The 25,057-nt window shown below is 41.5% G+C and overlaps 2 protein-coding genes across 3 annotated transcripts in view; both read left to right on the top strand.

The window, feature by feature from the left end:
- The window catches only part of LOC142575391 (ATP-binding cassette sub-family C member 9-like), a 50,298-nt gene extending 35,421 nt beyond the window's left edge, over window positions 1–14,877 (top strand). For both annotated transcript variants that reach the window (XM_075684734.1, XM_075684735.1), the window contains exons 21-32: window positions 658–727; window positions 1,247–1,404; window positions 2,939–3,031; window positions 3,140–3,242; window positions 3,557–3,670; window positions 4,732–4,855; window positions 7,410–7,528; window positions 9,037–9,224; window positions 11,366–11,466; window positions 11,546–11,595; window positions 12,215–12,361; window positions 13,664–14,877. In XM_075684734.1, the coding sequence (XP_075540849.1) occupies window positions 658–727; window positions 1,247–1,404; window positions 2,939–3,031; window positions 3,140–3,242; window positions 3,557–3,670; window positions 4,732–4,855; window positions 7,410–7,528; window positions 9,037–9,224; window positions 11,366–11,466; window positions 11,546–11,595; window positions 12,215–12,361; window positions 13,664–13,804 (1,408 nt within the window). In that variant the 3' untranslated portion in view covers window positions 13,805–14,877. The remainder of the gene's footprint in view (window positions 1–657; window positions 728–1,246; window positions 1,405–2,938; window positions 3,032–3,139; window positions 3,243–3,556; window positions 3,671–4,731; window positions 4,856–7,409; window positions 7,529–9,036; window positions 9,225–11,365; window positions 11,467–11,545; window positions 11,596–12,214; window positions 12,362–13,663) is intronic.
- Window positions 14,878–18,754: 3,877 nt separating this feature from the next.
- RpLP2 (ribosomal protein LP2) lies at window positions 18,755–24,032 on the top strand. The gene is made up of 4 exons (XM_075684737.1): window positions 18,755–18,878; window positions 20,092–20,263; window positions 22,836–22,937; window positions 23,898–24,032. The coding sequence occupies exons 2-4, from the start codon at window positions 20,092–20,094 to the stop codon at window positions 23,969–23,971; spliced, it is 348 nt and encodes a 115-aa protein (XP_075540852.1). The 5' UTR covers window positions 18,755–18,878; the 3' UTR covers window positions 23,972–24,032.
- The last annotated feature ends 1,025 nt before the right edge of the window (window positions 24,033–25,057 follow it).

The raw sequence follows: 25,057 nt of genomic DNA on the forward strand, positions 1-25,057 counted from the left end.
AACCTTCAACTCACATATTTTTTGCAGAGAAGTGCATAAATATTCTCAGGCTTGCTTATTGTGCCAGGTCTTAGCGTAAAGATTCCTTATTGTCAAATATATGAGTGGTTTGTCAAACTTGAGTGGTTTGTGGGTTGCATCAGCAGATAACTTGAAAGAGTAAATCCTGTTTTGAGAAAGGCTTTCTGTCAGTGTATATGTAGCTTTTAAGTCTACATATTTGCCTGAAGATATGATATAAAGAAAAATAAACCTCAAATTAAAGTGGGCAAGTGCCTGAGCAGAAATTTGTCAACAAGGCAACCATGGCCGCAATATTGCAGCGATTCCTTTTCCCGATGCTATTGCCTTTCGGTGCATTCTGCATTTGTCAGTGGTCAGGCAACGTTCTGCTCTAGATGAAGCATCAAACATAGCCACCAAAATAAAGCATGGTCAACTAAATTTTACGTTTACTTCGTTTTATCTTATAATTTGTTTTATTCATGATCATTATATTTGGGTTCGTATTCTCATGCCCTTAGTCAGATTTGTTGTAGAAAAGTGTTTCATTGAGCTGATTACTAGTGCATAATTGCAAAATTAAGTCAACAGCAATTTTTTTAATTATGTGCCTATTCAATGTGTAAGACTTTTATGTTCTTTTGCTTCATGCAGATTTTTTGATTCCAATCCAATCGGAAGGATCATAAACAGATTCTCAAGTGATATGGGTGTTATTGATAAGGTATGACATACCAAACTGATAGTAAAAACTGACATCTTTTGTTTGTTTTTATGAGGTGCTTTATTTCGTGAATTTAGCGAATTTGTCTGTGTGTTTGTGCATGTGTGTGTGTGTGTGTGTGTGTTTAATGTTTGCTGATTTGTGTCAAAATGTGCTCGCTCTTTAGCTGAATTAGGAATGACTTTGTAATCACTACCTAATTAACTTACTTAAATTGTTACTGTGTGTAAATATGATGGAGCAGATCGACATTGACTCACCTGGTGTATGTTAATCACATCGCAAGTACTTTTACTGATTAAAAACATAAGCTACAATGGACTTACAATGGACTTCCTTAACATACCTGAAAGAATGCTTGAGATCGGTTAGTATCTAGGAAGTTCAGCTTAACAGAAATACATCAATTCTAAAGAAATTGTGCAGCTGTTCAGCTTATCATACGTTGAACGCTTGTTTGAGCTCATACAAATTAGTCTTCCTACCTTTCTTATGCTGTTTTGTGTATGCATGTTACAGAAACTGCCAGTGACATTACCTGTTCTGTTGAGGTTCCTGATGCTCTGCCTGTCAGCCATCTTAGTAGATGTCTGTGTCACCCCATACTTCTTGATAGTTGTGTTGTTTGTCGTGGCAGCCTACTATAACATTCAGTTTTTCTTCCGGCACTCGTCAAGGTAAGCCCTTTTTATGCTTATTTCTAGCTTTGCTTAAACCCTTCTGGTTTAGTTACACAAAAGAGTCAGGATGAAGTTTAACAACACTGGACATCATAACGTGCAGTTGGGGCATCCTCAATGGTGTATCTTTCAAGAATGGTTGGCAACCTATTTTTTAAACCGTCTTTAGTCATGTAAATTTTACTGTTCTGTTGCATCCAAGACTAATGGTGACTACGTCAATAGAGGGATCACTTCATTGCACTTGACAAAAGCACATAACTTTTTAAATCAGACCATTCCATATCTCATTCAGCTCATCTTTGTAAGCACTTTTTTCTGACTATATAACACAGTTCGCATTCTTCACCACCAGAAGTAACTCCTGTGGGTGATGCTGGTTCAGGTGACCTTGCGTCACACTAGGAAGAGTGCTGGAAACAGGATTAGAGGATCTTTGCTTCAATTCCCAGAATAAACCAGATTTGCACACACAATAAAATTTTAGTTTTGCAATACTAGCAATGAACAGTGTATAATGAGATTCTGCCAAAGAGCACTTCAGGCTTTACAAACAAGTTCAATAGTATAAGTTCACATTTTTTTAGGCTTAAAAAGGAGAGTGTAAAGATTATATCTCCCACCCTATATTTTCTTTCTTTGCAATTAAACCTACCACTCCCATCGCCCACTGTCGTCAATATCTTCCCGTCAAGTTTGTTCCAAACCAGATGCCATTGACCACAATAAACTCGTTGCAAGCAGCCACATAGGGGGGACATCTTGGCTTGTAGTGCTGACTTGTTGCCTAAGAAAAACGGAAAGCTGAAAGAATGCCTTCTTACTGTGGGGCTTGAAAACCATGGTGCCATTCCTACAAAAAATATGTGGAGGCTATGGCCATCTGTCAGCGAGGAAAATCGCTGAGCCGAAGATTGAGGAAAGAGTGGTGAGGAGATGAAGTGCTCGTGCACGAGCACAGGTCTGATTTTAATGCTCCAAAGGCTCCTTACTTGCGTAAACATTCACTTATCAACTGAATAGGGTCTGAAACATACGAAATATGTAATTTCCAGAAAACTGAATTAAGCCTGACCTGTGTTATGTTACAGTATACCAAGTTTATAGTACTAATTTTCTATTGTATGTAGCTGAGTAAAAACTGACGCTGAAGCTTGAAGAGGGGTCTAGAAGTGGCCTTCTAGACTTCGCTCTTCTTCTTCAGCAATCATTAAGTTGCTTGAAAAGTCGAAGTGCTGTGTGCTGTGAGGGTCACAGTCTATGATTTTGCCCCTCTTTACCCATCTAATGCAGTTCTTACATTTAGTGTAATGCAGAATCTAAGCCTGGTTTAGTGACCCTTGAACCTTCCTTAGCACTTGTGACCATAAAATCAAATCAGGTAGCTTCTTGACATGAAATAACAGGACTGTTGTGGAGGTTTGATATTGCACAGTTCATCTGCTTATTGGAAGTTGAACTTTGGAATAGAAGTATGGTCTGAGATTTTGTTTCTTACTGCTTGTTTCTTTTCTTTTCTTTAACATCATAGAGAGCTACAACGTCTTGACAGTATCACAAAGAGCCCTGTTTTTTCGCACTTCTCTGAAACGCTGGCTGGTCTGAGCACAATTAGAGCCTTCAGGTAAGCCAAGAATAATGAAACAAAAAATGAACTGTGCATATTGGCACTTAAAAGCATAATTAGGTTTGCATTGCTCACAACAAGTTCTTGTGCTCCAATCTTTTGCAGGGAAGAGAGCAGGTTTGTAGAGAAGATGAATGAACATATCAATGACAACAATTTGGCCTTCATTATGGTCAACTGTGCCAACTGCTGGCTTGGAGTCTCACTGGTGAGGTTTAGCGATACATAGTGTGTGTTTCCTCCATGACAGCTGATGAGGTTGGTTGCACAGCTTCCATGGTTGCAGGTATACCCAGTTGTATAGCTAGCTGCATAAATTTTTGTACTGATTGGCAGGTTACTATCTTTTGCAGAGGATACATACTAGAAGTTAAAGACCAATTTTATTTAAAGCATCCCGTGGCAGCTTGCTTTCTTTTGAAAAGGCTAGCCTGTAAACAGCTGTTCCAAGTGTGGTAACATGTGCTTTTCTATTTTCTATGCATCTTTACTTTTGTCTCTTTACATTGCTTCTATTTCAAGGACTATCTAGGTGGCGTGATTCTCTTCTTGGCAACTGTTTCGTCTCTCACGGCAGCCATTATGGGAACGACCAGCACATCCTTCGTGGGCATTGCCATGACATACACATTGCTTGTAAGCAGACACTTCTGATCTCTCATTGCTTAGGTAAACATGACAAAGTTGTAGCATTCTCGCTCTAGAAAACCTGTGCTCTCAAGTGAAGTTTAAGGTGTCCTCTTCAAATATCTACATGAAACATCTATTCAGATTGGACATTTTCTTTCCAATTTCCATTGCAGTGATGTCTCTGAAGCACTTCACACTGTCCTCGCTGTTGCTGCAACTCTGCATAGCATAAACTGTATTTGAGTCTTGTAGTGTTGATAATTCTATAGTGCGTTAGAGGATTGTAGATGGCAGCATCACACGCGATAAACTCATAGAGCTGGTACAGATAAACAAAAAAAATCGACTCGCCATCCCGATCCTGCGAATGTGGATAGCCAGTGAAGCTGTTAGTAAACCACTCAAATGCTGTCGATAGGGATATGAAATGTTTTATTGTTCTTCCTAGTCTTAGCACAACACCATTGTTGAGCATTACTATTTTGTACTTTTCAGCGCTCGTCATATTCACGCTGCTCTTCGGAAGTCTTAACTTCGCGTGGTCTACCCATAGTGGTCTCCCAATGAACTCAATTAGTTGCTAGGCAGGTCTCCCTTTTATATATGAAGTTTGGGGCATCACTCACTGATGCTGCTGTTGCCTCTTTCCCACTGGAGCAGCTTTTGCAACTGTAATCTTTACTGGGAAACATGCGGGGAGAAGGAACATGCCTCACATTGTTCACAGGCGCCTTATCATCCATCATGCGGTTTTATCGCTTGTATTGTGCTTTTTTTTTAATTGAAATTAATACTGAGCTGTTTGTTGTATGCCTGATTCCAAAGGAGATATGCGCCTTTTTTTCAGCTCAATTTTTTTTTTCTGACGGGCATAAAAAATATCAACCAACTAGACACTAACAGCTTCGCTGTAATAAATGTTCTATGTGACCCCTCTGGCCAACAAAAACGGACAGATTTGACTCGAAAGAGTGTTTGCCTGATTTCTGTACAACAGCTGACTGTCATGAAATGTCAATGAAATGTTATTAGTCTATGAAATGTCTTTTATATCGCTTGTTTTCCAGGTGCCCATCTATTTAAATTGGCTCGTGAGGCAAGTCTCTAATGTGGAGATGTACATGAGCTCGGTCGAGCGTGTCAGCAAATACTGTCAGTTGCCCATTGAGCGTGTGCCTTCGCCCATCGAAGGTGGGTATTTCTTATTCAGTTTACCTTTACAGTGTAGGATTTGCTTTCACTGCCTTAGTCTTGCTACCCCACATGACTTTTTATCTTAATGTTTCACCAATTAAACAACAAAACGTTTCACAGCTCTCTAACAATAGCACTGTATTTGCATTATTTTACCGCACCATCGATTGTAACCCGTACTGCCCAAATATCAAAATAAATAATTTCGTGCCAATTCTACCGCAGACGTCAACGAAACCCGAGTCGATGCTTACCGTGCTGAAACGATGTTATGAAATGTACAAAGGCACACAGACGCACACAGAGCTGAATCTTAGCAGGTAGTGGCTATCGGAGTCCAACGACGCCTCCTTTTCGCTGTTGATCTACCAAAGAAGGTCATCTTCAGTTACATTTAACGCATAAGAAGTGCCACACTTCTAGAGGCTCATGCAACTATCGTCTGCGGGAGGACGTTCCATGCACCATGGATTCACCTTGTGATGTCTCCGAGCATTGCTTTCTTCAGACAACCCGTTTGATAGCGGTGTAGCTAGCTGCCTTGCATTGAACTTTTTATTACTAAGAATTGGTTTCATTTTTTATTTTAAGTAGAATTAGTTAAGATTGTAACGCACGTGCAAATTTGAACACACCTTATCTTCAAATAAAGTGTGCGTTAGAATCATGCAAATGCCGTAGTATGGTTGCTGAAAAATAGATAACTTTCAATTTATAGCAAACCATGATCTAATGATATTAGCGATATAGCAATTTCTTTTTCAGAAAGAAATTTTGTCTTTAGAAGCCCATGCATACTTTCCTCACTCTAACAGACTAATTTTGCATTATACTCTCAGTTTAACAAAGCCTTCATCATTGCACCATTCTTTGGTGGCCTGAACAAGAATTATTCACATGAAGATAAATGCAATAAACAAAAATTAAATAAATAAGTAACCATGTCATTTACTGGCTTTGCATTTCATGAGCATCCTTTTCATGTGCCTTCTGTTCATTCTCATAAGGACACTCTGAAGCACATTAAAAGAGCAAACGAGGAATCCAGTGATTTAGTAGCGGTAGTCAGGTCTGGTGCAGTCATATTGACAGACTTCCATGCCAACGTGCCAATGGTCATATTCTGGTGACTAAATGGTAAACACAGGGCATTTTCTTTCTGGCAACTTCTATCTTCTAATCTCAACCAGTGAAATTCTCAGACAGGCCGTTGTGTTTTCGCTTTCACACCTTTATATGATCTTTAGGTAGGACTGACCGAGTGGCGTACTGGGAGACGCATAGCTCTCTGAGTCCTGCAATCTTGACCTTTCTGTCCACAGAACAAATTGTCATTTTTGTGCCAACAGTATTTCCTTTTTGTGACGTTACTAAATTTAATGTGTGGTGACAAACCCAGCAACCATGACCGCTACATGCAGATTCATGACTTGCTTTACGTAAACTACGGGAAGCACTGCAGCAGCATACCATCAGTGCCCCTGCATGTGGCATGTTTTCATGTATAAAAATGCTCTGTGTTGCAGTATTTTTGTCACTTCTGTCGAGTTTAAATATATGCCATCATGCATCTGTAATCAACAAAGTCATCCTTGGTCTCTGTGGCTACAAATGTGGCTTTGTTTGATATAGATTGGACTGTACAGAAAATGTAATATCCAACACCACCTATTTAGCACAAGGCCTTTTTACACCAATCCATGACATCATGTTACCTGGCCTGACTGCCATAGAATCTAATGGGGATGCTCCCAAGCAGGCAACAGTGATTTTGACGTCACCGCTTTACCCGCCGTGGTTGCTCAGTGGCTATGGTGTTGGGCTGCTGAGCACGAGGTCGCGGGATCGAATCCCGGCCACGGCGGCCGCATTTCGATGGGGGCGAAATGCGAAAACACCCGTGTGCTTAGATTTAGGTGCACGTTAAAGAACCCCAGGTGGTCGAAATTTCCGGAGTCCTCCACTACGGCGTGCCTCATAATCAGAAAGTGGTTTTGGCACGTAAAACCCCAAATATTATTATTATTATTATTACGTCACCGCTTTCATCATGCCAGCCTAGTCATTGGAAATTTCGGGTCAGGTAGCATGCTGTCATGGATCAGAGTAAACATGACTTGTGCTGTCTAGGTGGTGCCGGCTAATCACATGCCCCTCTCTCTCTCTCTCTCTCTCTCTCTCTCTCTCTCTCTCTCTCTCTCTCTCTCTCTCTCTCTCTCTCTCTCTGTCTCTCTCTCTCTGTCTCTCTCTCTCTCTGTCTCTCTCTCTTTCCGCGCATACACATGGGGTTGCGCCGAAGGAGTTTTCGGGGTACAGGCGACCGATGGATGGACGGATGAACAGACAAATCGACTAGCCATATGCAGCTTCACTGTAATAAACAGCTGGTCATACCAACCTAGACTTCGCTGCACGATTACTAGCTTGGTCCATATCCTGTATCAGCAACAAACACTGCACCTTGTTTGCTCTAGCTGCTATGCGCAGTTGCTTTGCAAAGTAAGTTGAGAGTTATGATTTCTTATCATGACCTGTATTTTCTGTTGTGTAGTGCCCCTCGACTGGCCTAGCAAAGGAGAGGTGCGATTTGAAAAAGTCACGATGACTTACGAGGCAGGCCTTGATCCCATACTGCGCAATGTCTCGGTCACCTTTGCACCTGGTGAAAAAGTAAGACCCTGAAGCAACTTCTTTTTGTGACTGCTTTTGTTTTTGCAAGTGTTCTCAAAAGCATGGATTGACATTGGATTTCTCATTCTGTCACTGCGTTCCGTGTTGTGTATCTGCTGACATAAGTTGCAGAAATGTGCTGCATTCTCCTATAATGAGCTTAGCACTAGCACAAGTCCTGGAAGTGTGTCCATGCTTATAAACTTCCTGTTTCATGATGTTTTAATTAAATTGAACAGATGTAATTTGAGCTGCGTAACATTGTCATATACCTTTGTGCTAAATTATCTTTATTTTTTTGTAGCTGCTCATTTTTTATTGTGTAAGATGCCATCCATGATAGCTCAGTGGCCATCGCATGTTGCTTCTGAGCACGAGGTCAAAGGTTCAATTCCGGGCCTTGGCAGCCATAATGCAATGAAGGTGGGATGCGAAAACAAACATGTGCTGAAAATTTGATGCACCCCTATATGGTCGGAATTAATCCGCAACTCCCCAGTCTGTTATTTACTTATAGCCTAACATGTGGCTTTGGCACATTTAGCCCCATCAATTGTGATGTGCTTGTGAGATTTAATTGGCCTTTTTGAGATTCTGCTTATCTCTGTTACATAACATACAATGAAGCACCAGTTACACTTTAGGACAAACTCTCATAACCTTTTTATGCCACAGACAAGCTGGGTTCATCCACACATTTCAGGTTAAGATGGCCAAGGATGAGCTCAGCGGGTCGATGATACTTGTCATTTCCTTGCAATGTTCATTTTCCCATCAACAGTGCTTTCATTTTCTTTCCTTTACTTGTAGAGGGCTGTTGAGCATATTTCACTTTTTCAATAGTCAAAGCTCGTTGTAATGGAATGCAATATAAAAATAAGTGAAATTCTTTAACTGCTGATTGAGATTTATAGTACAGTACATCCAATAATGGATACAACAAAGTAATGGATATAATGAACTAAATCCAGCTCTCCCTTTAACTTCATTCTGACAATGTTTTACTGTAAATGGTTTAGATTTTCTATAAGTTAATGAGCTTAAAATATTGTCTACATTGTTTTTCATTAAAAATTCCACAGTAAAAAATTTGGCCATTTTTTGGCCAGAATTCGGGATAATAGTTCGGCACAGAAGAAGTTGAATATGAATGTAGATTTTCTGGCAAGCTGAAGAGTTTCGGGGCTTTCTGCTTCCACTACATTTATTGAGTGTGTTATGCTGATTTGATGGTAAAGTGAACAGAGTTCCAAGATCCTTTCATGTTCATCATAAAATGAGGCTACTGTATAAGCTTGTGCTACCGTAGTAGAAACGGCTTGTACTTGTTTGCTTTTTTTACAAGCTTTTATAGCTAATGAGCACTTCATTACCTGCAATGTCTCATCTCCTTGTTCCCCTATTATCTGGCTTGTCACTCTGTCTATCTTACTTCATCTGGTAACTGTAGAAGCATAGCATATAATTCTCACATACCTGAACTCGTATAAAATGCACCTTTATCCAAGGTCGGCATCTGTGGTCGAACGGGGAGTGGTAAGTCATCTCTGGTCATGGGCCTTTTCAAGATGGTCCCCGTCTGTGAAGGAAAAATTTTTGTGGATAACGTCGACATCTCAATGGTGCCTTATGATGTGCTGCGCTCCCGTCTCGCAATAATACCTCAGGAGCCAATTCTCTTTTCCGGAACAATCAGGTACGTAGGCTGGAGTTGTTTCACGTGGAGCTGACAGTTATCTAGGGTGTACTTATTTTTGTAGCACAACTTAAGAGAAAACATTATAAGCAAATAATTAATTTAACATTCAGATGCATGTTTCCTATTCGCACACTCAAAATAATGGTGTTCATGAGCTGCTTAGCACATGTGTCTCTTTTTATATCCATTGTTTTCTTGCCCGTGTTTTGAGCGATAATTCTTGAAGGATAGTTTGTTGTACAGTAATCGCTGCAATACATAAGACATCTTTTTTATTGTTGAAAGCACACCCAGAGAAGCTGTCAGCTTTTTAAATGTGGTTCTAACTTAATAACATCTGAAGACAGCTGGAGTACAGCTGTTCATCTGAAATGTAGCATGCTCTCATGTTTCCTGTGTGTTCACATTCTAGTTTTGGAAAAGGAAGAGTCTTTATGTGTTGTTTGAAGCAACAATAATATTTGTGCATTTCAAGAAGTGTAATTCTGAAACTCCTGCCTGATATGCCTTTTTTCTTCTTTCTCTCCTTCTTTCTCATACATCCTTCCTCTTCATCTTTCTGCTGGAAGCAGCACGCAATAATCGTAAGCATTTCAAGGATCCTCGCCCTTGACGTGGTCACACTACAATTATGCTTAATCTTATGTCTTTAAAGGGACTGTCACCATGCAGAACATGCCTTCGGGTTGTAATGGGAATGAGAAGATTGCGTGTGATATTGATGGAAATGAGCATGCTGGTTTCCTATAAATGACGAAGTATGTTTTTAATTTGGTCGTGAAAGTAGTGCAAGAATTGTAGTGCAAAAACACTGTAATCCTCCCTGTGGCGCTTAACCAAAGAGCCACACAGGGATAGTTATTTTGCTTTGATACAGTGCAGCCTTGTGCAAAGGAACGTAGTCACGGGGAACGGAGTAGTGCATTGATGCATGGCCACCGAGATTGCCATCGCATCCAGCAATCAATGTTGTTGGCGTCCATACGTAGTTTTAAGCAGATACTATGCAGGTAGAAAAATTTTGTTTTAAGAATTTCTACTCGCTTTCCAGAGAAATCACTGCACATTTAGACAGGTGGAATGGTAGACTTTTTTTTGCGCTATGAAATAGAACGTCCTTGGAAAACGGTAGACAGTCCCTTTAATAATGCAAAGCTTTTATATAATCCCTACCCTGTCCCTGTCATTCACACAAACCTTCTTCTTCCTTAAGATGGAGTGTCGGGCTAGAGCCCCACCCCTCAGGCTGACCTCTCCACCTTTATCTCATTGAAGTGTGTCTCTCTCTGGGCTCTCTAGTTTATGTGGAACTGTTACTATTCAGTTTCCCCACTTGTTATGATGTTAAAGCCACAAGTATCCATCAGGACTGTGTGTTTCTGATGGGGACATTTTTCTTTCTTTTTTTTTTTTGCATTCTTAAGATCCTTCTTAAGTAGTACACTGAGCAGATTACCTTTAAAACAAGAATTGGTTTATCCTACCACGTGTTCATTTTAATGAAAGTGGCCTGAATTGTTCGGTTTATCAGAAAATTAAGCATGTACACGAATTGTCTTAAAGGGTGACATGCATTTAACATATTTGTTTTGATGCCTTGGAAGCTTGTCAGGTGTCGCAAGTTTATTATTTATGATCGCAGGCATTTGGTGCATTTAATATCGCTGTCGGATTTTATTATCGACTTTCCAGCCTTTTGCAAGATTTTAAAAGTCCAGTAATAGTATGCTAGTCTCATATACTAATGTGTTTATATCTCCTGTGGTTACATGCAAACCGAAACAGTATTATTTTGCTCATCACATAGTTTGTGCATCTGTGTTGCACTGTTCTCTTCTTGTTACCAAAATTTACTATTGTCTAAATTTGTTTCATTGCTTCAGCCCATGACTAGCCATTTTTATTGGTTGTACAAGTTGAAAGTAAAAATGTTAATTGGGGGGGGGGGGTACTTTTCCTTTAAGGTTAGTTCATGAAATGCATGTAGGTAATTCAGCAATGTTTCATGGAAGCACCTGGGTGAAAACCAGTTAGAACTAGTCAATTTTCCAGCATTGTTAATTTATTCAAGTCTATATGGTTTTACACACACTTTGCCTCACAGTTACATGTTTCTTTGTGTGCCTGCTGTGCTCTAGGCAAAACTTAGACCCCAAAAGAGTGCACACAGATGAAGAGCTTTGGAATGTGCTGGAAAAGGCCCACCTCAAGGAGATTGTTGTTCTGTACGGTGGGCTGGGTAAGTTCTGTCATCTCATTGCTGTTTTCATGTGTGTGCACCCTATTCTGACCTTCTTCTTTTGTCTTTTTTTCACCAGATGGCGAAGTATCTGAGGAAGGGTCAAATTTCAGCATTGGCCAAAAACAGGTTAGAAACTGCAAAGACATGCAATAGCTCTAACATATTTTTCTTGTATTACACAACATTTGCGATCATTACCATAGAGCTGTGTAATAGCTAGCTCCACCTATGGGGTTATCATCATCACCAGAGTATCTAAATCCAGCACACGACAAAGGCTCTCCAAGAGATCTCCAGTTGCCCCCTTCTGCATCAGCCAAACACATTGCATGTGCAGAAATTTTTCAATCTAATTACTCCATCTCATTCATTCTCTACCACACTCACTTGTGCATTTTTCTTTCTTTGATTTCTGTGCTCTAAATAATAGAGTAACAGTTTTATATTTGATATATTCCGTAGCATCTCAAACTCGAATTTGTTTTGTTAATCTTAATTAGGATAATCATTTGCCCACATTCGATTTGCAGTCTATAATGCCGTCTTTCTACCTCTTGAAGATGTTCATATGATTTTTCGTTCTATCGCTCGTTGAGCAATCCTTAGCTTCCTTTCAAGTTCCTTTGTCGTTCACTTAATGGATTTGCGGTATGTAGTACCCGATGCAATTTTCAGCATAGATATTCTCAAAGTTTTAAATGCATGTGCTGTAAACCTGTGGCTTATGTTCTTGTCTGTTGTTCAGCTGTTTTGCTTTGCCAGAGCACTGCTGCAGCCTTCGAAGGTTCTCGTCTTGGACGAAGCAACGTCATCTTTAGATGCCAACTTGGACAACCTCATACAGGAGACTGTCCTCAATGAGTGGGCCGGCTCAACTGTCCTGGCCATAGCTGTAAGTACTCAGAGCATGCGTTTCAATTCAAACTTTATTCCAACATCCGGAATGTTGAAGGCTGTGTCGACAAGCCACTATACAGCCGAGTAGCTTGACTGGGACCACACATTCCATGCACTACAGACCAACATACCAGAAATTCACTTTCGACTACACTACACGCTTTTTAAACAGATAGCTTTCTTTAGCTACTTTGGCTACTTTATACGATTTCACACAATAAACCGTAGCACATATACAGTGACCCAAATTGTCTGCTAGCTTGGGCCTCTCAGTATGTGCTGGCTGATGTCTTTCTGAGAAGACAACAGGGGGCACTGGGTGTAGACAGTTTGGGTAACTGTGTATGTTCCACTAGATATGTGCCCAAAACAACCTTGGCACTGCCTTAGTATGTGATATTGGTATGTGTCCATTCTTTGCCAATCCCCCAGAATTGATGTGCCAAAGTGACACAAGGGGTATGTAGCTTTGAATATACTAAACTGATAGCACCCCATCCTCAACAGACACCTCTGTTTCCAGCGCAGCCACTTGATATATAGCCATTGAAATGAAGTTGCAGCCAGGATACTAGGGACAGTGTAGGTTGCTACGGAGTTTCCACTGGGGTGCAGTGATCAAGACATGCTTTGTTGTGGTATCATTCAGCATTGTGGTTGGCAGTGAGATTTCCACTTCATGTGTCTGCTGATGTGCCTGTAAGGTTTTGTGATTCACAGTTGGCATTGGGATATGCAACAGGTTAAACAAGAAAGCTATCGCTGAATTTGAACCATCTTTAATGGTTCCTGCTAGAATTTTTTTTTTTTTTTTTTTATAAATGTGCTTTAATAAAGGCCTTTATCTCAACTTTCTCAGGTACATTAAGGGGAGTGAAATGATCTCCAATGCATGTTTCTCAGTTGTTGGTTGAGTTATATAATACTTTTACCATATTTTACCTAAGGTTTTACCTATGAATTTCCTCAAGCTATGTTTACATTAGGTGTTGCACTCACGATTGTTGGAATGTAAATTTGTATTAGTCATAGATTCTTGGCAAGGACACACATACGCATTGCCACAATTCAGAACTGTAATTTAAGTGCATCTCATAAAAGACATTGCAGTACTATGCGAAACATTGTATAATATGCTAGGACTGTCTCCAATTTGACGCAAGCACAAGTGATGTTTGTACAGTACTGATCCACTTCAGCTTATACCAGTGAATGTCAGAGCAACCCTGCACTATTTATCTGCACAGACGGTGATGGCATTTTCTTTTTTTCTGTCCTTTCTTTTTTTCCTTCCCAGCATCGGGTGACTGGTTTGCTGAACTTTGACAAGATCATCGTTCTTGAAGCTGGTCACATCGTCGAGTCCGGCTCTCCAGCGGAGTTAAAGCAGAAGAGAGGAAGCATATTTATGTCTCTTCTTAAGGAAGCTGAGCAGTAGCAACATTTTTACAGAGAAGTTGCTAGCTGTCTTTGAACTTGGTAACACTGTGGCCAGGAAGGGCCGCTTGCATGTTATATAGCCCAACCGCTCACAGCTTCAATTTTATTTGGAGCAGCACACAAGGTGCTGAAACTGCGACCACTGCTACATCTTCATAATGACCTTTCATTGCTTTAGAAAACTATTTAGTAGAATTATTTTCGAGAGCACATGACTAAGTGACATGCTGTAGCTGGTACAGTTTCCTGTGGTGTTATCTACAAAAACTGTACTTGTGAGGCAAGGTCTTAAGCAGCCACCATGTGTAACATTCGACGTATTTTTGGCTTACTGTCAGCATGTCTGTTCAGCTGTGCAATGAACCGGCCACAACCCTAGCTGAAATGTAATCAGTAATAGTTGTCAGTAAAAGCTGATGCCTTGTGGTACACATTTTGACCACAATATCGGCATGGCTATAACCTTGACCAAAATGTGTTCAATATCGGTTCAATTAGTCCTGATGCCTTGTAATGCACACTTTCGTCACATTAACACTATGGTTATTGCACGGCGTGAAATCGTTTCGGCAACACCGGCAGCTGCCGTGCAAAACCCGTGTCTCATATGGTTTCCGCTCTCAGCTTACCTTGAAGTGGAGTTCTGTGTGCCAAGTGTAAGAACAGCGTTATTCCATACCGGTGCTGGATGTTGCGGGTTATTCCTTTAACGAGTGTTCTTTTATCAGGCATATTTAGTGCCGACTGTCCATGTGCCTCCTGCTTGTGTAAATATTTAATGCACTTGTTGCACATTCCTTTGTCCCGCCAGAGGGTCCACTATTTCTTTTTGTCTTTGTTCTTTGCCATTGTACCTACTGCTGAGCAGCTTTTATGATTATTTATTTATTGTTGTTGTTATGTTTATTTCTTTATTTTGCACTGTTTCGCGCTGCATTTTTTAGGAAATGGAGAAAAGGTTGTTAAATGTAAGGAGATATTTATTTTACAGATGGAATACTCTATTTTTGCCGATGTCATTTCTACACATGTTCTTGACAAAGCTATATAATAAACATTTTTCTGTAGGTATTACTTGCTCATTCTTAGTAGTAGTAGTTTGTTTTATTAGAAAGAGAAAAAGAAGGTCGGAAACGAAATGCCACAGGCATCGTAACTGTCTCGCTTGCCGATGGGCACCTGAACCATCCCGACGCTGTGGGAAAGATGGAGGGGAAGAGGAAAGATAGGGGAGAGAAAAAAATATAATAGATGGAGAAAAAAGTGAAAAAGGAGAGAAGTATACCAGAAAAAAAACAATACATGGCTATACATAAAGTATGCATGTAAAATACACAGTAATATATTTACAACAGAGGTTCACAGCACGGAGCTTTGCACTGCAGCATTCAGCCTTGCGGGGCTGTTATACACGGCACCGGACCTGTCTCCTCAGGAATATCTCCAGGCTGGCATGGTCCCTTTCACAAGGCCGTGTGATGCCCTCTAGAAAGACCAGCTCATTCTCAGAGTCTAGACAGGAGTCTGCGGAGTGCAGAAACGTGCGCAGGGCAGCAGAGCATGGAGTGCTCTAAGCTAAATATTTTGTTATGCAAAAAAATTGTGGGGGTAGTTGCTTTTGCATGATTAACCATAAAGACCCCCCGTTACCCTAAAATCATGTATGGGATGTGACCACAAATGTAATAATAGGGGAAATTTCAAAACCATGAAAAAAGAAAGATCTGAAAAATTGTCTGCGTGCATTGCCACCAAAACACCTCGTCTTTGTCAGTAAAAACAAAAATAAGGAATGCCTAAATTGCTATAAGCTTTGGTGTACCTAAATATGAGAAGTAACTTGTAAAGCCCATAATTTTTTACATGTTACTGGAAAAGTGTGCCTTTATAAAACACAAACTTATCACAAACTTGATATGTGGGCTGTTACTTACACAGGATATTGTGCTGTGTTTATGCTTCTGTCAATGCAGAATTTTCCTTGGTATAATTAAAGGATGTAGAATGGCTGCTAATTTCTTTGTATCTATCATCAATGCTTCTGTAATTCATCTGGTGCTAAACAATGCAATTAGCAATGGGCTCCTGTGGTGTAATTGGCTGCTTTTCCCAGATATGTGATTGGTTTTCTATTCGTATACCCAGATGTGGTGGTGGGGTTAGGTAGGGGGCAGGAAATGTACAGGGGGTGTGTGTGTGTGTGTGTGTGTGTGTGTGTGTGTGTGTGTGTGTGTTTGTGTGTGTGTGTGTGTGTGTGTGTGTGTTTAGATTAGAAAAATATAAATCACGGTAATGTTATGTTTACCATTCGAGTGCACAGATTGGCGGCCACTAGGTACAGAGCAATTGCCACAATTACGTGCGTAATTAGCAACGTTACGATAATTAACGTTCTAATTATCAACAATAAGTGGCTACAGCAAATTAGTACTTTGGGGCCCGTCCTCGACACTACCTATCCTAATGATTAAATTTTGAATAGCGGATTTCATGTGGGAGCTACGCGAACAATTAGTTCCCCTTGGCAGGCTCCTAGCTTGAACCTGAAACTGATTGGAAAAAGAGCGTCTATGTCGTCGATGTCCTGTTTTGTGATTTGTTGCAATTACCATAAAAAGTAAAAATGTAGTGGCTATAGCAAACGTATTTTTTATCTAGGCAGTATTCCTTTTTTCAAAAATGATTGAAAATTGCCAGACATTCAAGTATCAACTTCACAGCTCTGTTAAGTTTACAATAGAAGTGATATCACAATTGTGTAAAGTGTGCCTTAAAGGACTTCTAAAGTGGACAAATTTGTAAAAACTCAATTGTGAGTAGGACTTTTGTAAAACCTTCTTTAACAATGAAACACTTTTATGTAAGCTGGAGACGTATTCTGAAATGATCCACCGAGGCGATACTATCACCGAGGCATTAGTATCCCCTTCAGGCATGCAATGAATGACTGATTGAGCAAAATTGTATGATGTGCTCAATTAGCCAATCAGCTAATACGATTTTGCTAAAACAGCCAATCAGCGTGCGCCAATGGCGAAGGCGTGCATGGCCAAGGCGATAGTATCGCCAAAAGGGATAATTTCAGAATGCGGCCCTTGTAAATTCACATATAAACTTTGTCCGCTTTAGATACTTTAACAGGTGCAGTTTACAGAACTATGACATCTGTTTTCAGTGCAGAAAAATTGCCTATTTTTGGCAATGTTTGTAAAAAAATTTGAAGTCTGAAATTATAATTCTGCATTTAGAGTCATGTATTCACTCCCTCTGTCAAGTGCAACAAATTTAATTCAAAACCCAGTTCAGCGGTTGTCTCATAAAAGCATTTCCGCATTCGAATAGAGAAATCGGTGTTCACGCTGAGTTAAAGCAGCAGCTCATGTTGTGGTGACATGGCACATTAGATCCTGATTGAATTTCAGGATCGCAGTTGGCTCCCTACACAAAGTTGTGTTGTCCTCTCCCAGAATACCCAGAACTACACAGTGAGGAAATGATTAAGTTTGCGTGTGTCTGTGTGTGTGCGTTTTCAGCTCGTTCACTTCTTGGGACGCAAAGCGCGAACCGCAACGACTGCTGCAACTGTAGCGTTACTGTAGTGGTGTGCCAAAACAATGGCTTCTGAGATTGTGTCACTATTTATAGTCCCACCGTGGTGACGTGTATTCAGCTCCCAGAATCGCTTCTGCCGCACGCAGCCAGTAAAAGCACAGCCTTAGAGATTTACAGTTGTTCCTTAGAGGTGGTCATGGCTCACTTGTTGAGTTGGAGTAAGTATTCATTACTGGATGTCACCATTACAAAACTAGATTTCATTTGATGAAAGCCAGTGAAACCATTCAGTTTTCAGTTCACAGAATTAGTTATGTTAGCTCTGTGTTCAATTCGTGACAATATTCGTAAACGTCGGATTATGTCCACTTCCACCATGGTTATGGCCTAGTCGTGCCATAGTTCGAAGCCACTCTTGCATTTATTGATGCAAAAGCATCAAATGGCCCATTGAGCGAAAAAGCTAGCGTCTGTTGCCTGTAGCAGCGAAACGGCAGGTAAATTTTCATTGGCTGCAAAGCCTACGAGCGCGCCTCAACGGAGTAGAGCGGGCAGAACGAACACCTGCTACCGCGGTAGTGCGCCACGTGTTGGGCGAGGGGTGAGGGCATTGCTGCGACGCCACGTCATCCGCGCTATCACTCTCAGAAGCCTGTCTTACCCGCGCGTTTTTTGCTCTCGCAAGCTCTCGCCTGCGTTCTAACCATGTTCTAACTGCGCCTCGATAAGGCCAAATCAAAGCGCGCCAAGCGTCTCAGTGCGCTCGCTTGCCCGCGAGGAGTTCAACTCGAAGGACCACTCAGCGGCACATGTGATGCCCAGAAATCAAAATTGGAATTAAGATAAACTTTTTCTACATTTGGAAAACAAACAATGGAGAATTAAGGAAAATAAACTTTGTCTTTAATGCTTTAGCATTCACAACTCGTGTCCTCAGATTCTTTTCTATTCTTTTGAGTCTACGAATGAATAATAGAAAATTAAAACTATAGCAGTCAACAAAAAAAGCATTTAAAAGTTTCAGATAACTGACTACAAAACTAAAATAATTTTTGCTAATACCGGTGTCATACGACCACTTTCGATCGCGATCAAGCCCGATCCGGATCGAAATTCTCGACCGCGATTGGCTTCCTCGCGCAGCTTGCGCAAAGGAACCAATCGCTACCGAGAAATTAGATCCGGATCAGGCTCATTCGCGATCAAGAGTGCGCCGTGCGACACCCTTCTAAGTGAAATTAACTTGTTACTAGCGCCACACAGCAACTGTGTTCTAACAAACGTATCAGATAGAAATAATTACGTTTTCTTAATATACAATAATCTTTTTTTTATTTTTTGTATTTATATTTTATGGTTTTAATTAATGGTATTAGGTTCTTTCATTTTGCAACTATTTTGCACGACACCTAGCGTCAGAACGAGTGTTGCAAGATCTTGTCGAATTTGACCATTCCTCTCCCTTTTCCACGTTTTTGTGTTGCGGTGTAGAAGACGTTTCGTGTCCTCGAGACTTAAAAGTGAGTAAATTACCGTTAGCTATTGTCACTGTGTTCACTGGTTGTCATAGTGATAGGAATGTCATTCCTAAATAAGCGAACGTATTCCAATTCAGTAATTTAGGACTGCATCGCCTCGGAAATTAAGAAAGCCGCGGTGCAAGTCATTAAGCCTAAGCGGATCAACACGTGTGGAAGTGTGCGTAAAGTGCCTTGTGGGCACGTGCGATCTTAGTGAGGCAATTTTTGCGATTTCACTTCCTCGGGGTGCGGCCGCGTGTTTAGCTTTACGTTTAGCGCCGTTGTTGCAAACAACGAATACCTGTTCAGCACAGAAAATAGAAGCCGGCGCTCATGCACGCATCCCTGTGGTAGCGACGTGCTCATTGCTTGCTTTTGCGATTTTCGGTGGTTTCTTTAATTTATCCTGTAATTTGTTCGTTTGCGTAGTGCATGTTGGCGTAGGGAACAAGTACAGGCAGTTTAACGTTGACAGACACGCTGGACTAATTTAACTCGCGTTTGTTCACAGATGGTAGCATAAAAAAACGGTGCACTGTTCAGTAATTTACGTTGAATAAAATAAACTAGATCCCAGAGCTGAAGATTAACTGCTTCATTCACCATATGGCTACTGCTACACGTGGCTCCGCTGCCGTTTACTTACATTTGCTTTCAACTGGCGTTTTCACAGTGCCACGTAATTTCGTGTGTGAGTGGTGTATAAAGTTCATTTAGTTGATCAGAAACACAAATCCCGGTCTTCCGGTAATTTTATAAAGTTGTTTATGCTACTTGCCCCGAGCATGAACTTCCAAAGGTCTCCTTGTCAAACCGGTGTGTAAATGGGCTTGGCATCGATGTGGGATTACCTGCCTCACTGCAATAAACTGCTGTAGCTGAGTCCCTGGTGCCATGTTGACCGACGCGACATAAAATTATGCGTGGAACATGTCAATAGCAGCATCATTCGATGTTACCCGCCGTGGTTGCTCAGTGGCTATGGTGTTGGGCTGCTGAGCACGAGGTCGCGGGATCGAATCCCGGCCACGGCGGCCGCATTTCGACCGGGGCGAAATGCGAAAACACCCGTGTACTTAGATTTAGGTGCACGGTAAAGAACCCCAGGTGGTCGAAATTTCCGGAGTCCTCCTCTACGGCCTGCCTCATAATCAGAAAGTGGTTTTGGCACGTAAAACCCCATAATTTAATTTTTAATCATTCGATGTTTCAGATGCGTTACGTCGCCGCTTACCTCCTGGCCTCCATGGGCGGAAACAAAGACCCCTCCGCCGCCGACATCGAGAAGATCCTCGGCAGCGTCGGAATAGAATCCGACAGCGAGCGACTCAACAAGGTGATCAGCGAACTGAAGGGAAAGACCGTCGACGAAGTCATCGCGAAGGGTGAGTCGCTGCAGCATATATAATCAGAAGATTAATACAATTATGTAGGTACAAAATCGCGGAAGTTGGCATAGTAGCATGTACAGTCAATCAAAATATCGTACGGACCACGAGATCTCGGAAAACGTCCAATTTCCGAGCAGCCTCACAACGCATCCTAGTATTCGCACTTACAGCTTCCGCCAGTATATGGGAACAACATTCTGATGTTTTGTTTTACTGACTACTGTTGCGGGCTGCTTGGAAATCGGATATTTTCTGAGATCCTGTGGCTCTCCGTAAACTCTTATGGTTGGCGGTACGTTAGCCAATGCTTGTGCTTTGAAGAAGTGTGGGTAAGGGTAAGGTGATGTTAGGTACAGATGGTTTGCATTGTCATCATTCTAGGCACCATGTTGGTGAACCAGCACATTCAGCCGCTGCGTCTATTGGAATCTTGTGTTGCTCCAACACTCTTTTAATAGAACCGGTAGTGCAGGGGCCTCTTCTGAGCTTTCCTTTCTCCATAGAAGCAGGTTACCCACAGCATCGAATATGATACACTGATACCATTTCAAGCACCATGTTGGTGAAGCATCACGGTTAGAAGCTGCTGTGAAGTGGCGTGCAAGCTATGTATACAATTTTTCATTACCAGTTACCTCACCCTAATGATCCGTCATTCGCTCTCTTGTTGGGGCCATAGTGCAGTACAATATTTATTTTCAGTTGGAGCAAACATTTATTTATTTATTATTACTATATTGTTGTTTATATATATATATTTATATGTAAGTATGGCTGCGCAAGTTCTTGGAGTTTAGTGTAAGAACCCCACTGCCCTGTTTCTGCTCTTTTAATCTGAAAGCATTATATGCCCGATTACGCGAAAATCTCGAGTCGCCATTGAGTGATGGCTCCGAAATGGCCGATGGCGCATAGAGTAAAAGCATGTCAGAAATGCTCGGATTCATGTCAAATTTCTCGGGGAGGTTCCTGTAAACAAAGTAAATCAAAGTGCTTTGAAAAGAAAATGTGGTAAATTTCGATCTGGGTTGGAATCGAACCCAGATCTGCAGGGTGCGAGATAAGCACGTTTCCCCAATGCCATGGCGGCTCCATGGTTCTGGTTGACTAAAGGTGCGACGTAGTGTGTACGTCATTAGGCATGTGGCAGCGCAGCCAATGGGGAAGAGGCACAACGTCATGCGTGTATAAAATAAAAAGCATTGATATTCGATTGAATGCTGCTGAGCGGTCCTTAGGTTACAAACTTTTCGTGAGCAAGCGAGCGCATTAAGACACTTGGCTCATTTTGATTTGGCTTCACTTAGGCGCATTTTGAATGCAGGCAAGGAATACAGTCGATAAATACTTTTCGCCAAAGGGACTATAATGCATGCCCACACATAAGCAGTCTTAAATGTCTCTTTCAAATTTTTTGCATTCAGTCTTTTGCTGTTTGCTTACCCTGCAAAAATGTGCATTATCTCCTCTTATAATAAAGGGTTCTGTCAAGTCTGCTAGAAAGAGAAAATGGCTTGGTAGCTTTGACAATTACATTTGCAATATATGCTCCAGATGGTGCCTCATGTGCTTATGCTTTCTTTTACATACGCGTTCCCGTATGCCTAAGTTCTTCGAGAAAATACCTTTCCAAATAAAGTGTCTTGTTCTTGGAATGGCTGTTATGGCTTTGTATTTTTATGCCTTGTCAAGTTTGAAAATACCACAGTTACCTTCAGAGCACTTTGCCTTGATACTATACTTTAGTATGGTGCAACGTATATGCTCGTCATTCGTAAGAGTGGTGATATGTCGCAACTTAGTGGTGCCAGAAATGTTAAAAAGAGTGCTTTCCATTTTGGCCAGCAAAAGTACTGAACCATAAATTGCAAAGTGGTGTTTCTTTGGGGAAATTGGGTTCATTGTTGCATAACTACACAGTGACTAATGTTCCTTATAGAACAAAAAAATGTACGGATCAATTATCCACACTCTCGTAAAATTTTAGTAGAATTTGAATAAAGGCAATAGATCTGTTTATTTAACATCAGCATGAAGAGAATTAAACTTACTTTGACATGTTGTCACTTATCCCAAAACAAAATGTGCTTTAAAATTGCAAGACCGACTGAACAATACCGCTGATACCCTCCGCAGTTGCTTAGTGGCTCTGGTTTTGGGCTGGTAAGCGCGAGGCCATGGCTGACTCATTTTGATGGGGGCGAAATGCAAAAAACACTTGTGTACTTAGGTTTAGGTGCACATTACCTCAGGTGGTCTGAATTTTCGGTGTCCCCCACTATGGCATGCCTTATAATCAGATCGTGGTTTTGCCACATAAAACCCCATAATTTAATTTAATTAGACGCCACTGATAAAGAAGGCTGGCTATCTGGGTTTCTCTAAAGTGCGTTTATAGATCTGATTTCTTGTGGTTGGGAAAATGGCATTTTATAGTTGAACCAGCAGGCACCTGCTCTTATGACTCGTCACTGTATTTGGTGTCAGAAGCATGGTGCCTTGGTTGCTTCTGCAACTGTTGCAATGTGAAAAGATGTGTCTGTAACAGATTGTGTTCCCTTTGCAGGCAAGGAAAAGCTGGCTACAATGCCCTCTGGTGGTGGTGCAGCTGCTGCTGCTGCGCCCGCTCCTGCGGCCGCTGGTGGTGGTGGTGCAGCAGCTCCAAAGGGTGAGTGCTCATTCTGGCTTTCCCCTCACCCAAATCTAAGCAGAAACATAACTCGTCCTCTTCACCTTCTGCTATCCGTGGTGTTACTCATGTCATGACAGAGGTGCAGAAATAGCGTGCATAATTAAAATAACCACAGGCGAAAAGCACCTTAAGCATATACAGGTTCTTCCACTCATTTGCACCCTCTTTCAGAAAGTGAGCTCTGGCTTGATGCAGCTGCTGGGTCTTTGTTGCTGCCCATTCCTTAAATTCTGTATGAGTCATGGTGTATAAACACTATCAAGAGTTTAACGCTGCTGTTAGAGCAGGCAACTCTTTCATCAGTTTCAGCGTAAGGTACAGCGATGAGTGCTCAACAAATGTTCTGCCACATTAATGGAAATGGGCACATGTGCAATTGCAGCAACTGTGATGAACACTTTTATAAAGAAATAACAACATCCCACAGAAATTGATTTTACCACTTGGACAATAACCCAACAAGGTGAGGGGGGGGGGGTCCAAAGGGTGGTACCCTGCACTTATCCTGGGATTTCAAGGAGCTATCCCTTTTATGTGCCCCCACATGAACCTCTAAGAAGGCATCCTTTGCTGTGAAGTTCAGTGTTTAGCTGATGCCGGCTTATTGTCCTACATGAGATTGCTGCGCTTGCATCGCAGTGGGGAAATGTGACACAGAGCTAGCTGACTGACCATTTGCACCTTTGGCATTACTAGGAATTATGGGGCTTTTGAAAACCATCTGGACAACTGGTAATCCCTGGTAGAGTAGGTTCTGTACTGGTTTTGTAAAATAGGCAACATAAGGTGCACTGCCAGTGAGAGATCTCCAGTGGACATTTCCACGGCCTCTTGTTTGTCTGTTGTGCTAATGTGGTAAAGCATTGGTTCTACGACCAATGCCCCCCAGTCTTGTATCTCACATTCTTGCAAACATTGTTTCTTTTGCTTTTGCAGAAGCAGCCAAGAAAGAGGAAAAGAAGGAAGAGTCTGAGGAGGATGATGACATGGGTTTCGGCCTGTTCGATTAATGTCGCAACATTAAAATGTGCCATTTTCATTGTAAATGAAACTCATGGTTGCTCTCCCGCACACTTGTCGCTTTTTGCTCTCGTTGGTTGCAGGTTTTGTGGTATCTGCAGCCAGTTAGTCAAGCTTCCATTCAGTCTTCCACAGCAGCCACCAATTGCTGAAAACAAAAAAGGCCTAGAGGAAGTGGAAGTCACTGCCATTGGTTCATTCTTTAGTTGCATCATAGTTAAACTTGTACACGATACAGAAAAAGATTTAAAAAATACAATTGCATTACATACCAGCTGTGGTGGATCAGCGACAATGGCATTGCATGGCTAAGCATCCTGGCCATGGCGACCGTGTGTCGAGAACAAAATGCAAAAGCACCTGTTCACATTAGCCCCAGCTTGTCAAAATTACCTTCGAATCCCTCGCAACGGCACATCTCATAAATCATGGTTTGGGCACATAAAACCACAGAATTTCAGTTTTAAACTTTTCTGCTACACACCTCCGAACTTTTATTATTATTGCACAAGTACTGTAAATATAAACAAGCTGGCTTGGCTCGTTTAAAGGGACACTATAGGCAAATACTAAGGCAACCATTCCAGAAACCACGCAACGCTTGTTTTGTGCCATATGAGAAAATTGCTTCTGAAGAGTCCGAATACCTTTTTCGAAATTCAAATCTCCGGCCACCCAACCGGCGCAGTGGTGACATTGCATACGCCATTACCGCCCTTTGCTGCTGTCGGTGAGTAAAACATCAGCAGACATGGTGGTACCGAGCCAAGACAGAGCGGTAGACTCACCGCTGCAGCTGCTTTTTGGTCAAGTGGTGTAGGCCATTTGGGCATCCCGCGACATCACATGGACGTTGAATTTTCTGTTACTTGCAGTTTGCGATTTTTGCGAGCCAGTAAAACCAGCGCAACACTACGCTACAATGAAACAACTGAATTGGAAACATAGGCGGTGCGGAGTCAAGCGAAAATGAAACCTTTTGACCGCCCGTGTCACTTTCAAGGGTAATTTCAATCAGTTCATTTTTCAAGAAATGAAGTAGAACTGGACAAGTAGCAATTCGTCTTATAATACAA

The sequence above is a fragment of the Dermacentor variabilis genome, chromosome 3 (genome assembly GCF_050947875.1).
Source record: "Dermacentor variabilis isolate Ectoservices chromosome 3, ASM5094787v1, whole genome shotgun sequence".
NCBI classification, from domain to species: domain Eukaryota; kingdom Metazoa; phylum Arthropoda; class Arachnida; order Ixodida; family Ixodidae; genus Dermacentor; species Dermacentor variabilis.